This window comes from Polypterus senegalus, chromosome 1 (genome assembly GCF_016835505.1).
Source record: "Polypterus senegalus isolate Bchr_013 chromosome 1, ASM1683550v1, whole genome shotgun sequence".
NCBI classification, from domain to species: domain Eukaryota; kingdom Metazoa; phylum Chordata; class Cladistia; order Polypteriformes; family Polypteridae; genus Polypterus; species Polypterus senegalus.
In genome coordinates, this window is record NC_053154.1 from 157,521,870 (window position 1) to 157,537,445 (window position 15,576).

The 15,576-nt window shown below is 37.2% G+C and overlaps 1 protein-coding gene across 1 annotated transcript; it reads right to left on the reverse strand.

The window, feature by feature from the left end:
- Nucleotides 1–692: 692 nt before the first annotated feature.
- Nucleotides 693–7,424, reverse strand: otos (otospiralin). Its single transcript, XM_039741411.1, has 4 exons — nucleotides 7,343–7,424; nucleotides 7,136–7,200; nucleotides 6,676–6,699; nucleotides 693–1,086 (listed from the first exon to the last, which is right to left on the reverse strand). The coding sequence occupies exons 2-4, from the start codon at nucleotides 7,194–7,196 to the stop codon at nucleotides 896–898; spliced, it is 276 nt and encodes a 91-aa protein (XP_039597345.1). The 5' UTR covers nucleotides 7,197–7,200; nucleotides 7,343–7,424; the 3' UTR covers nucleotides 693–895.
- Nucleotides 7,425–15,576: the final 8,152 nt, after the last annotated feature.

Below are 15,576 nucleotides of genomic sequence, written 5' to 3' on the forward strand. Positions count from 1 at the left end.
TTCACAAACACCAAGAAAAACCAAATACTTCCAATGGCTTCTCCAATCGTCAGATCTAAACATCATATAACCTTCATGGAAAGCTGTGGAGTGCAGAGTACAAAGTACTCCTCCTTCATCCTTTAACAGATTTGAGTATTTTCTGCAACAAGTACTGTACAGTAACTCACTACACATTGTTGGCTGCATCATAGCATTCCAGAAAGGAATGAGGCTGCTCAGAAGACAAAGGGCGTACCTAATTTTTATAAGGTCCTTGACATTAATATAATGTTACTGTAAGTGGTTTTATTTTGCTCATCCCCATCTGCCAGTGAGTTGTACAAATACAGTATGTGTAGGTACTGAATTTCAAGGAGTCTTGTGTAGTATTTGGAGAAACTGCCTTTCATTTGGATAAGGATTTCTTCATTTATTCTGTCACCAGCTAGAAACATAAAGTGCAAATCATTACGTTTTTTTAACTAATGAAGCTCAGGTGCCCAAGCAGATGTAAGATATAATGTAACAGAAAGAGGAACAGATAACGTTAGTTTTACATAGAATTGCTTCAAATAATAATTAGTTAATGAAACCAACCACCCACATGGACTATTGCTAGTTTCATTTTCATTTCCATTTGTTCAGCTTTGATGTACAGTATTTATTTTCTATTTCTGGCATAAAAATCTTGAAGAAGAGATTTTTGAAAATTCAATGTGCAACCATAATTTAGTTTAATATTACCACTGATCACATTACAGAATAAAACCAAAAAGGAAGCATCATTACAGACTAAGGGATATGGTAAACACTATAACTAAACTACACCATTATATAAATGCATTGAATATTAGACATGTTCTATGAATTATCGTCAAAGTGAATAGCTCTCAATACAAGTTTGGACAGCCGCTTAGTGTTCTTCGTCAGCAACAGGCACTTCGTAGCCAAGAGTGTCTCCCAAAGGCTGATGAGCAAAGAATGTCCTGGCCATGTTATTGATGTGGTGATAAGCTCCAATGCTCCTGAAATACTCAATGTATCTCCAGAAGTCATTGGTTGAATATGACCAGTATGGTAAAGCAGGAGACTCATCATATGGAACTATAAAAAGAAAAAAAAAATCTTGAGATGTTTAAAAATGTCAATAATTTATTAATAATTTATTTCATCAGTATACATTTGGTATGCCTAAAGCTGAAGTCATACGTCATAAGTGGACTTTATATATTGAGGTGATGTCATCTGCATTTCAGAATAAAAGTACAGTATATGAAAAATATGCTTGCTGCAAATTTTGACCAACAGAATAGTACAGAGGCAGCAGTACTGCATAAGTACTGCATACACTCTTTGCCTATTCCATTTATCTAGATCAGGGGTCTTCAATCCCAGTCCTGGAGAGCTGCAGTGGCTGCAGGTTTTTGTTCTGACCTGGTTGCTTAATTAGAAAGCAATTCTTGCCAGTAAAGCACTAACAAGCTATGAAATTAAATTAACTCTGCTATGTCAGGTCATTCTCATATCCTAGATTTTCTTTCCCTTTCTATCATGCAAATGATTTGAAGGCTAAAATGGACGAGTTATTCTCAGTCCTTCACTTTTTTCTCTTCATTTTTCTTCCAAGTATTTAATTAAACCCAATAGTGCAGATAAATACACACAGGTGTAAATGTAAATAAGCTAAATGGAGAAATGCTTCTCTCTCTTGTCATTTGCATGTTATTGATAATAAGGAGCAATTAAAATAGCTGTTTAAGACAAAATTAAGCAATAAGGGCTCAAAATCACTAAAGTGAAGCAGCAGTGTTACTTTAGCACTGTGAGTGATTTTTATTAAGCAACTGGGTTGGAGCAAAAACCTGCAGCCACTGCGGCTCTCCAGGACCGTGATTGAGGACCCCTGATCTAGAGCAAGGTTGGGAACCAACCCTGGATGAGGTGCTGGGGAACAGTTGCACACACACAGCCACTCTAATTAATTTAACCACAGTATTATTACTACAAAGTCTATGGAGTTGCCAATTAATCTAACATGTAAACATTTAGGGTACTAAACTTTTGTGGAGACTGGGAAATCATTCAAACTCTATGCAGAACAGTGCCCTGGCCCGACTTCATGAACTGTGAGGCAGCAATGTTAACCATTGAGCTACCTTTCCACCCAGAACAACTCTAGATACCCATTTTTGTTTATTTGTTTGTTTTTTAACATGAATTTGTATTTACAGCTTAATCTGAAACAAAAGGCTGTTGTGATAACTAAAATTCTAGTTACCTAGAAAATAATAATGTGAAGCATGCACATCTTATGTACTTTTTATTTTACAGTTATAACTCCCTCTGCTGAAACCTTTTAACAAAAGTATCCGCCATGTGTTGTCACGCCTGCATGGAAGAACCATGCTTCTCTGCTCTCTGTGTACTATAAATTAACTCAAGGGATTCACTAGGTCAAAGAACAAATAATTGTTTAATCAGCCACTGCCTTCTTAAGAGTTGTTGGACATTGTCCTTTGTGACTACACTGCTCATCCTCTAATTTTTTAAAAGTGGGTTTGTATAGGATTTCTATTGTGTATGTTTAGAATCCTTCAGAGATGTGATTTGTAGAATACTTTAATATGTAAAACAGCATGGATGGGGTGGCATCCCTGCCAGGACTGGTGCAAGTACCTAAACTGGCCAGGAGACCAATATAACTGAAAGATTGGGGGATGCTCTATCTCAAGGCTGTATACTCCCCTGACCCACTAGATGGCAGCATCCCTGGGCTTTGGTACCTATTTGCAAACCCACAAGGAATGCTGGGAATTGTAGTCTGGGAGCACATTGCTGCTGGAGTCCATGGGTCCTCCTGATGGGCACAGCAGGTAGTTACACTCCCTACTTTTTGCGACTTCTGTGTGGACTGGAAGTGCTTTCAACAGGCAAAGCCCTGGCACCAAAATTACTCCTGGGTCTTCAATAAAAGAGACCTCACTTCCTTGGCCAGGCAAGTTAGATCCGAGAGTGGAGACCGGCAACACTTGCCTGGGAGGAGTAGCAGTGGAGAATAAGACTGAATAATTGTGCACTTGATTGCTTAGTGCTGTTAATTGTTTGGAGGTGTTTGTTTAAAAATAAAGCCTTTGTTTTATACTCAGGACTTGTCTAAGCATTCATGTTTGGGACTCTCTGGTGTCCCCTAGTGGCCACAGTACAATTGAAAACTTGCACACAAGAGTTCTGAAAATGTAATCTTATGCATTGATTACTGCCATTACCTTTCTTGACAGGAATTTAAGGTTCAATAGTGGCATAGCCCCTTTCAGTAAGGAATTTACATGAGTTTTCCACAGGTATCCTGGTTCTTCTTCTTCTTGTTCTTCTTCAACTTTTTCCATTTCTATGTGCTTGATCAACCTTCTTCATACAGCTCAGTCCTGCAACTCTTAGCCAGACAAGTCCTTTTCTTTTACTACATCCACCTCCGTTTTGGCCTCCCTTGTTTTCTCTTCCCTTTTACTTTATTTCCCATCACTCTTTTCCCCACATACTCATTGTCTCACCTCATCACATATCCATACCACTTCAACCTACTTTCCTGTACTTTCTTATATATCTCTCATACTTTTGTTACACCTCTTATTGTCTCATTTCTTATTCTCTCCGTTTTGTAATTCAACACATCTATCTGAAAATTCTTATTTCTGCCACAACCGATTTCTTCTCTTGTGCTCCCTTTTTCAGCTCCATACATCACTGCTGGTCTTACTACTGTCTTAAAAACCTTACCTTTAACATACGCCTTAATTCTTCAATCACACAATACTCCATCCATCCATCCATTTTCCAACCCACTGAATCCGAACACAGGGGTCTGCTGGAGCCAATCCCAGCCAACACAGGGCACAAGGCAGGAACCAATCCTGGGCAGGGTGCCAACCCACCACAGGACACACACAAACACACCAAGCACACACTAGGGTCAATTTAGAATCACCAATCCACCTAACCTGCATGTCTTTGGGAGGAAACCCACGCAGACACAGGGAGAACATGCAAACTCCACGCAGGGAGGACCCGGGAAGCGAACCCACGTCTCCTAACTGCGAGGTAGTAGCGCTACCACTGCGCCACCGTGCCGCCCACACACAATACTCCTGATCTCTTAATCCAATTGTTCCATCCACACTGCACTCTATGAGTTATCTCTGCACCTAGTTTTCCATCTTGCCCACATATTTATTGTCACTCCTGATCAAATGTTCATCCCATTTCAACCTACTTCTTCGTACTTTCAAAATTGGCCAGCATAAGTGAGTATATGAATGTGTCCTACAATGAGTCGGTGCTTGCCCATCTTGAATTTGTTCATGCTAATCTTCCTGCCATTCCTCTTCCAACTTCCCTTCTAGCATTAGACATCACAATTGATAAAAGCCATGAGCAAATAGAATGCTAAACATTTATGTGGAAACAAGTTACTTTCTGCTGGTGGGCTGAGAAAGTGAGAAGTAACATAGAACATAGACATTTGTGAACTGTTTACAGTATGTAAAACATTTTATAACTTTTATGTATTTTTTAGATATAAGAATATAACATATCAGTTAAGAGCAGAGAATATTTACAGAAAAAACTGAGTTAAAACATAATCTTATGAAGTATTTAAAAAATATATGGCCAGGTTGTAATGACTCAAGCTCTATAAATTGATAACAATTTCCTTGACCCAGTGTGTGTCTTGCTATGATTGCCTGCATGTGCAATTTAATTTTTTTAAGTGTATCACATTATTTTAAAAAATGATGATTTGCTTTCATAACATAGCTTAATGCTGTATGTTACATTTGATGCTATTATTGTTGAAATGTCTGTTTTCCTGTTTAGTTTGTTTATGAATCACAAAAATGACATATAACTAAACAATACACTTTCTTCAAAACTTCACTTTATGGCTCATTAACAATTGTATTTGTCATATTTCTTAACTGCTGTTGCCTCACAGTTCTTGAGCTCCAGTTTTAAATATGACCCAGGTGCTGCCTGTGGTGAGTATGCATTGTCCCAATTTCTGTCTATGCTCCAGTGTTCCTCTTGAATCTCAAATACAAACTGTACATGTTACGATAACTGGAGAATTCATTTGTCCATCTGAGCATACCTAGCACAAAGTTAATTTTGTTCTGTGACCAATGCTGCTGAGATAGACTCCAGCCCATGCAACGTTAAACTCATTTTAAAAGGTTTGATATGGATAGGTGTTTTCATATATTGTGGACTACAAATTTAATATTATTCATTCATTAATATTGCCAAATGACTGAATAGAGTACAATGCTGCAGAGAACCCAAGTCTGTTCCAGCAGTTTTGGGCTCAAGAAAGAAACTAACCTTGGAAGAATGTCAGTTTATCGCAGGTAATGCATACACATAAGCATATACTAGATAAATTTAGTGTCTCTAAGTACCTTGAAATACATATTGTATTTTTCTGATACTGGAAAATATAGTAAATCTAGATAAAAGATAAACATATGAAGAGAGTGCATACTCCTCACAGACTGTGAAGAAGAATGAAACTAATATTGGGATTTTTTGTTTTTGCCTTTTGGGATCTAAGGGTTCTGTCCCATTTAATTTTGTTCCCTCTGAATATTAGCCTCTGCCCTTTCAGTTTTCCACAAACTAACATCAGCTTGATTTTTGCAAAAACCCCATTTTTCCCTTTGATTAAATTATTCAAGTTGAATGTTTTATAATTTTCTGTAACAAAAATACTGGAAATTTTAGAACCGAGGGATTTGGCCATGATATAAAATTTTCTTTTGGATAGCCTGCTAATACCTAATCTAAAAAGCTCTCTATTGGGTTGTCCAGATTAGGGACTAATAGATTTGTTATCTTGTTGCTGAAGTTTAATACTTAAGTCTGTACTAACCATTTTTTACATTTTTAAATTTTAATTAAAACTTGTTCAGCTTTTATTTTAAAATTATGTGACTTTAATTTTAAACCTCTCTCTATTTATTTTTATTACTGTCAATTTGTACATTTTCTTATACATTATTTGTTTTGTTTATGCTGGTTGTTTTTTTCTACTTTTTAAAACACCTTTTATTTGTTTATTTGGTACTAGCCTCAAATTTAATTTGTTTTTTTAGTTTGTACAAATCTGTCACTTTAGAACTATAAAGTCAAAATTCACCATTAAAACTGACCAAGAAGTACTCTGTTTTGCAAATAAGAAATCAGAATAGCGTCCAAAGATTGTGTTACTTTCAATGTAAACACATTACCCCGGAGACTTCTTTATGATCAAGAAATGATTTTCATTTTTTGCTGTTTTAAACTTAAATTTGGTTCATTTTTAAAGCTTTGTATTATATTCAGTACTTACAATGATTGTTTTCATTTAGTCACAAAGTTAAATGCTGCGATAAAATTACTGTGCACCTTTATGAAAATATTTGTGTTTGGTGTAAATCGAAGAAAAACTGTAACTCATTATAGACAGATTTACCAATCTGTACAAAACATTACATTCCACAGTCTATTGATCTCTGTTTGCCATATGTGCTCACATTGATACATGTGTCTTCATCCTGTCTAGTATTTTCAGCAGAATATATTTATTATAAATATTTTATAAAGTTCTGTGCTACAGTTTTATTTAACTTTACAAAATATGATATTTTGCATTATTACCTCCTTCTCGAATCACTGAGGCATCTGGAAATGAAAAAAAAGCACATTAAGAATTCTGTGCATGTGGCATACAAAGAATCATTTCAGTTTGCTAAAATCAAGTATATCCCATGAGGCATCCAGAGATATTTCCTTCAAAATGTACAAAAGGCCCTCTGTCTGCATTTTGAAACTTTCCTCTATCCTTCTTAATGTTAATATGTGCTCTACTGTGAATTAAAATCATACATGTATACCAATTAAAAGGCCAATAATGTAATTATTTTAAAAATATAGTGCTCACAAAATTCCTGAGCTAATTACTTTCATGAATGCATTTTTATGTAAATTAAAATATCAAAAGAAGAACTCAAAATTTATTATACTGCAATAAAAACAGCAAAAGTTAACTTTGACAAATTTCTTCAAGTCTATATTTTATGCAGTCATATTTGATATAGTTTTAAAAGATCTCACTTACCAGTTAAGCATCTGACAAGCATACAGATAATAAATATTGCACCACAAATAGGCATCTTCATTTTCCTAAATTAAAAATTACATCAGATCAAAATTAGTATAAACTGAATGAAAACCTAAACTGCTTTCAGAATCTTATCTGAAAAGGTGTTTTAAAGAGTCTTAAATAAATTTAACTTTATACATAAAACTCAGTTTATGGCTTTACCTTTTCTTTCTTTCTGTGTATGGAAGGAAGGTGGATTTCAGAATGTTTAAACCCTGAATAGATCCTTGTGTCAGATGTAGAAGCATTTAATGTGACAGACAACTCTCCTCCACCCCGCTGCACCTACGTAGCCTTTGAGTCTCTCCTCAGGAAATGTTTTTTTTATGCTCTTAACTTAATTTTATTTATCTATTCTAATTCATGCAATTTAGAAAAAAATGTTTATCTTCTTTCAATTTAAATTGCTTGTTAAAGGTCAATGTGTTTTTATTATTTGGATGCAACAGCTCTGGAATACAATTACATATAAGTTATAATGTGTATTTTAAGAAATAAGTTCAATATTTTTATCCATTAATCCATTTATTTCTTTACTTTCTGCTTTGTTCAATACATGGCCACAGGGTCTAGAGGATATTGGAGAAACATTGGATATAAGGCAAAAGTGTAGATTACAGTAAGCATCAATAAAATTATAGCTATATTACTTCTGCTACAGATTTTGAATTTATTTTGATTTGAACAAGAGTGGGTCATCATGCAAAGTGCTCAGGATGATTAGATTACACTGTTGACGTATGTCACTAGCACAAGAGGCGCATATTGAGCATTTATAAGATGAAGAAAAATTGTGAGAACTACATTTTGCTGAGTAATACATTTTTGTAAATGCTCACTTTTTTAATCAACCTATAATCTGTAGCAAGTGTGAGTAATGTTGGTCCTGGTGGCTCGTAGTGGCTGAAGGGTTTTGTTCCAACCCAATTGCTTAATTAGAAACCAATCCTTGCCAATAAAATATCAAATTTAATTCCATGGATTGTTAGTGTTTTAACTCTGCAATGTCAGATTTTTTTTTCTGTCCAAAACTATTATCCAAATGATTTTTAGCCTGAAAGGGCTGAGTAATTCTCAGTCCTTCATTTTTCCTTTTCAGGTTCTTTCCACATAATTTATTAAACCAGTGTCACAAATATGTGCACGGGAGGCAACTAAAGGGCTCGAAAGAGGGTAATTCCATGCCAGTCTAGGGGGTGGCAGAGTGCACTGATCCTTTCTCCTTTTTTTCCACAGACCAACTATGAGAAATTTGGCCTGGGCCCAATGGATGTCTCTTCTTGTTCCGGGCCCGATGACATCATTTCTGGTTCTGGCCTTGAAGACATCACTTCCATTTCCGGTCCCGATGATGTCACTTCTTCTATCCGCCTTTGAAATCGCCATTTTGTCTGTTACAAATCAGTTCAGTTGTGGACTCAGCTCTGTAAACAGATACTGTTGATTTTTCTTTGTTTTTTCAGCCAAATCTTCAAGTATATGGGGTGGCTACCTGCAACCTTTTTGTTGTGTCCTTCGCATAATTTCCATACCAGATAGTTCATGATGAATACAGACAGGTGCAAATGGAAACAAATCAAATGAAGATCTTCTGGTTCTTTTGTCAATTATGAGTGGGAAATCTTAGCAACTGAACCAATTTAAATGAAACATAAAAATGTTGTTTGAGTAATAAGTGCTTTAACAGCAATAGCTGACTTCTCATTAAGAAATTGGATTGGAACAAAAACCTACAGCCACTGTGGCCCTCTAAGACCAACGTTGCTCACCCTGAATTATAGGAAGTTCAAGTATTTGTTTCTGGCATGCAGTCTGTGAGTAATTTTTCATATTGTTTATTACTGATATGATGATTTAATTTGGAACCTAGATATGTCACTCTTATTATCAATGAAACTTAATATGAACTTGTCTTCCTGTTTTCCCTAAGCTATTACTTTTGTCACTAATGCTCAGAGTTCACTAGTGTTCACAGTTCAGTATGGTATACTTGAAAGGACTGCAATTAGTCTTGGTATATAGAAGCTTTGTTTAAAAGTCCAGGTGTCCTAATTGCTGGTTGTTTAATCAGTATTAGTTTCTAACATTCCATCTGAGCCACATGGTCCAATTTTAAAGGGTCTGAACCAACTCTCAGACAGATCAGGGTGTGGCCAGAGGGATCAGTTTCAGCCATGCAGGACTGTTTTGAACATATAATAATAATACCTGTACATTTTATTTATCCATAGGCGCCTTTCTAAACACTCAAGAACACCGAACAACAGATCAAAATCACATTTTAAACAAAAAGAAAAATACAAAGAAATATAAAAAAAAAGTTAAAATCAGACAGAACAATTGTAATCACAGAGAGAAAGCAGTCTTCAACAGATGAGTTTTAAGTTTAGATTTGAAAAGTGAAAATGAATCAATATTTCTAAGTTCTGATGGTAATGAGTTCCACAGATTGGGAGCAGAGCAATTGAATGGAGGGGCTAGGCTGTGGACAGCCTTGAATGTTTACATTAGAATTTTTAAGTCAATGCGGAACTTAACTGGAAGCCAGTGAAGATGCTGTAAGACGGGAGTGATATGGTGAATCGAGGGGGTTCTAGTAATGATGTGGGCAGATGAATTCTGGACCAGTTGAAATTTATAGAGGGATCTGTGAGAAAGAACAAAGAAGAGGGAACTGCAATAATCCAGGGGAGAAATGACAAGGCTATGAACAAGGATAGCAGTGGTGTGGGGAGTGAGGAAGTGACAAATATATAAATTAATGTTACACAGGTGGAAATATGCAGACCGGGAGATTTTATTGATGTGGGACTGAAAAGATAGAGCACTGTCAAGGATGACACCCGGACTCTTGACCTGTGCGGAAGGGAAAACAGAGGAATTATCAATAACAAATAAAAATTATTGGGTTTGAATAATGTTAATTTTGTACCAATGAGGAGAACCTCAGTTTTGTCACTGTTTGATTTTAAAAAATTTGAGGAGAACCAAGATTTAATTTCTGCTATGCAGTCAATAAGCAAGGAGGGTGGGAAGGAAAAGGTAGGTTTTCCAGTGAGGTAGAGCTGGGTGTCATCAGTATAACAGTGGAAATTAATGTTATATTTATGAAAAATATTGCCAAGGGGAAGGAGATAAATAATGACAGAGCCCTGGGGCACACCTGAAGTAACAGCAGTGGGTCGGGATGTAAAAATTTTGAGCTGAACAAACTGAGTGTGGCCTAAGAGATAGGATCTGAACCAATCCAGTGGAGTGTGGGTAATGCCAATCAAAGATAATCTATTGAGAAGAGTGGTGTGACAAAAAGTGTCAAAGACCGCACTCAGATCAAGAATGATGAGAATAGTAATTAAACCAGAGTCAGTAGCCATAAGGAGGTTGTTAGTAATTTTGATAAGTGCCATGTCTGTACTATGGAGGGGGCAAAAACCAGACTGGATTATTGTGAGATAAACGGGAATGAAGTTGAATAACTACTGTTTTTTTGAGAATTTTAAAGATGAAGTGAAGATTAAAAATAGGATGAAAATTACTGAAATTAGTAGGATCGGCACCAGGTTTTTTCAGTATTAGGGTTATTGCAGCAGTTTTGAAAGATGAAGGAACAGTTCCAGTGGTGGGAGAGAAGTGAATTATAGCAGAAATAAGGGGGACCAGAGAAAGGAGACAGGCTTTAAACAGAACTGTGGGAAAAGGATCCAACTGACAAGTGGACTGCTTAGATTTACGGACACGATCTGAGAAAGTAGGAAGCTGAAAGGAGGAAAATGAGTGAGTAGGTGGATGAAATTCAAACGAAGTACTGGATGAATCCGCACCAAGATACTGGTGTATCCTCTGGATTTTTTTATTAAAGAAGTACATAAGGGAACTGGACTGAAACATATAGTATTTAAAGTAGTAGCCAACAATGGCCAACAGATCAACTTCGAGGAGTGTGCATCACTTGGCTACAGTAACAAGAGCATAACTGATGGTACTGTCTTAAAGACCAACAGAGTATGTACAAATCAAAAACAGTGAGTGACATACAGCCTTTACAATACAATACAATGCAGTTTATTTTTGTATAGCCCAAAATCACACAGGAAGTGCCGCAATGGGCTTTAACAGGCTCTGCCTCTTGACAGCCCCCAAGCCTTGACTCTCTGAGAAGACAAGGAAAAACTCCCAAAAAACCTTGTAGGAAAATGGAAGAAACCTTGGGGAAGGCAGTTCAAAGAGAGACCCCTTTCCAGGTAGGTTGGGCGTGCAGTGGGTGTCAAAAGAAGGGGGTCAATACAACACAATACACAGATCAGGTGATAAAGGGAAAACCTGTCTGGGGGCATCAAAGCAGCTAAGCGAGAGTCAGTCAGTCATTTCCAACCTGCTATATCCTAACACAGGGTCACGGGGGTCTGCTGGAGCCAATCCCAGCCAACACAGGATGCAAGGTAGGAACAAACCCCGGGCAGGGCGCCAGCATACCACAGGGCACACACATACACGCGGGACAATTTAGGATCGCCAATGCACATAAGCTGCATGTCTTTGGACTGCACATAAGCTGCATGTCTTTGGACTGTGGAAGGAAACCAGAGCACCCGTAGGAAAGCCACGCAGACATGGGGAGAACATGCAAACTCCACACAGGGAGGACCCAGGAAGCAAAACCAGGTCTCCTTACTGCGAGGCAGCAGTGCTACCACTGCGCCACCGTGCTGCTCCCTAAGTGAGAGTAAGGAAATTCATAACCACTTTCAGGATACCAGAGATGCATGGCGCATTGGCAGAAAATCCAAGCCATTGCAGATTATAAACCACACCACCCATTTGCAGTAGTTATGCCTCCCTTCTTCTACGAGCGGTTTGATGCTGTCAGCAATACACCTGCGTAGAAGCCCATTCCTCCTCCAGAGAAACAGGTATTATCTTTGTCCACAGCTGATGTGAGAAGAACTTTGTTGAATGTAAACCCACATAAAGTTGTTGGACCAGGCAACATACCTGGATGATCACCCAGTGTATGTGCAAATCAACTGATAGATATCTTTATAGACATCTTCAACATTTCCCTGAGGTAGGCAGTACCCCCCAAGTGCTTCAAAACCATCACTATCATATCTTTGCTGAAGAAGTCCTCCGTCTCTTGCTTCAATGACTATCACCCTGTAGCCCACACACTGGTCATCACAAACTACTTTGAGAGGCTTGTCTTGGGCCACTTGAAAGCCAGACTTTACAGATCACAAGACCTTTTCCAGTTTGCCTATCACCCAAAACATTCCACTGAGCTTGCTGTATCATCTTCTCTTCATCTGGCCCTGTCCCATCTGGACAAAGAATGCTATTGATAAACTTATGTTCAGCATTCAACACCATCATTGGTCAGAAGTTCATAGCGGAGGTTAAATCTGCTAAGCTACAACTCTTTCCTATGCAACTGGACCCAGGACTCCCTAACAGAGAGACCACAGACGGTCAGCGTCAGAAACAGTATCTCCAGCACCATCATGCTGAGCGTTGGCGCCCCCCAGGTCTGTGTACTCAGGCCACTGCTGTTCACTCTGCTGACTTATAACTGTACAGTAGTGTACAGCTCTAACACCATAATTACATTTTCTGACAACACAACAGGGGTTTGTGTCATCAGCAATTGGGATGAGTCATCTTACAGAATGGAAATACAATGATTGACAGACTGGTGTAAGTGCAACAATCTGTTTCTTAATGTGGATAATATAAAAGAGATGATTATTGACTTCAGAAAGGCCCATGCTGATCATATATATACACATATCCATTATCCAACCCGCTATATTCTAAATACAGGGTCATGGGGGTCTGCTGGAGCCAATCCCAGCCAACACAGGGCGCAAGGCAGGAAACAAACCCTGGGCAACAAGCACACACTAGGGACAATTTAGGGCATGTCTTTGGACTGTGGGAGGAAACCGGAGCACCCGGAGGGTTTCCTAAACCTATCACTGCGCCACTGTGCCCGAAGGAGACTCACACCGGATGCAGGTTTCCTATCGCCAGGCTATCAGGGACTTTGTCTCTGATGCTTATGTCCGAGGTTCGATCGCCGCAAGGGCTGGAGTGTGTACGCCTGATGAGCCCAAATAAGGGCTAAACACATGTTGCGTACTCTTTGCATTATTTGACAGTAAACTATGTAACATATATATTTCAGTATTGTTAGTGTCAACATTTATTTAAAAAAAATCTTTCTATGGTGCCACAAGAATTATATTCCAGTTTGAAAAAACATACGCCCATGAACAGTTGTTGTCTGTTAGAAATCTAAGTAAGCCTAAATATCATGCTCATTTCATTAACAAGCATTTGAACACTTTTCTGAAGCTTGCCTGTGTTCAGTCACTTGCTATAAATGTTAAAGCTGTTGACCAAGATAAGCAGTATCAGGCAACAGGAAACAAACAAATAAACTGGGACAATTTGCAACAATAGCGCTTTGTTTATTTGTTTTGTTTTTTTAACCGATTTGTCATTTCTAAAATACTTAGTTTTCAGTAACTGTAGTGAAAACAAAGAATGACATTGAGCCACTAAAACTAAGACAAGAGTGTTTATGAATAGTAATTACTCACATTTCAGTAAGTGCTGCTGCTGTTAAACGAGTAAGAAGTAGAATTATAGTTTGTAAAAAACAAACTGTAGCAAGCGCTGTGTGTCCTATATAACTCCTGGGTTAGGTTATCCTAGTTTTTAAACAGAAAACATTTGCAGGACTTGAAGGTCTTGTAGATCCTGGCATGAAATAAACCAAGTATTAGTATACTGTATTTGAATTAAACCTGTGTTTTGGTGAATATCAAACATTGTTATAAATGTGGCATTTCCTGAATTACACAGCTGCTCTTGTATAATAATCTTTGTATAATTAGCTTAATTCTGATTCCTTCCAAACTTTACTACTGTGGAGTCATGGGCTACTTTAAGTTTAAATCTACTGTACTTCTTTAAACTCATGTTTCCTATCAAGGTGTTAAATCAATCATTTCATAAGTTAGTTAAGATAAACATACTACATCAAATAGAGCTAAGTAAGCTTTTTTTTAATATAAAATTAATGAGCTTTCTATTTTGTATGAAAAATCATTTAGCACTCTCTTTTTATTTCTTAATGATTTATTTAAATGTACTCCAAGGGAAATTGAGTGACTTGGATATTTTCTTGTATAAATCCCCTGACTTGTGTTTTCAATCACCTTTTTGAAGAGTTGCTTGGAGTGTTCTTTTGTCTTCATTGAGTAGGCCTGGTCAAGATACTAAGTCTCCAAAAGTTGGACCTTCTAGAAACAATCGAGTGAAACCCCTTGACTTCAGACAGATGAACTCTGCAAAGCAAATTATGTGACTTCAAAAACCAATTGGATGCCTCAGTGATAATTTACATGTGTCATATTAAAGTGGGTGAATATGTATGTGATCGATTATTTTGTGTTTTATATTTGTATTTAATTCAGACCACTCTGTAGGACTCTATTTTCACTTTCACATTAAAGCGTCTTTTTTCTGTTGATCAGTGTCAAAAAAGCCAAATTAAGTCCACTGTGATTTATTTATGTGTAGAACGTGAAAACTTCCAAGAGGGTGAATACCTTTTATTTGCACTTTATAATTCAATCCCTGTATAAAAATTCAATCAGCTCAGTTTATTTGCTTAATGGAATTTAATTTAGATTTAAAATTAATCATGGAATAAAGAAGAGAGTTTTCTCTTATCTCCTTTACTGCTTACAGTATTATTGCCATTCACATTAAAATGTCAGATATTACCCACCTTAATATCACTCAGTAACTTGGGAAATACTTTATTTCTATTAAATTAGCTAAAAAATTACAATCTTTTTAAAAAAATAAAAAGAGTCCCAGCACCTTACAGATAACAAATAATTGTGTAAAGCAGTGTTTTTCAACTACTGCATCACGATCCAATTTTGAGTCGTTTGTTGCCATTGGGTTGTAGTGGGTCACAAGTGGGTCATTTTGTTGATTGTGCTTGTGTTTGTATCCAAAACCCCCTCTCCCACCAAGCACCCCCCAAACCCAATGCTCCCCGCATAAACGAGTGGGGTGCGAAGGGTTGGTGAGGACATTTACATGGGAAAAAGTGGGTTGCGACATTAAAAAGGTTGAGAAACACTAGTGTAGAGCATCAGGTTTTGCCTTTAAATCTAAATGAATGTGAATTGATGCCAATAGATAACTGTGGTGCAACTGACGCTTATAATATTCTTATTAAACCAACTGTACAATAATCTGAAATACAAATCACTAAACACAGTGGCTTAAGTAAAAAGGCTAAACATTTTCAATATGATTGATGAATGTAAATGTAAACTAAATAAATGGCCACAAAGGGCTATATCTGTAACAAAAAT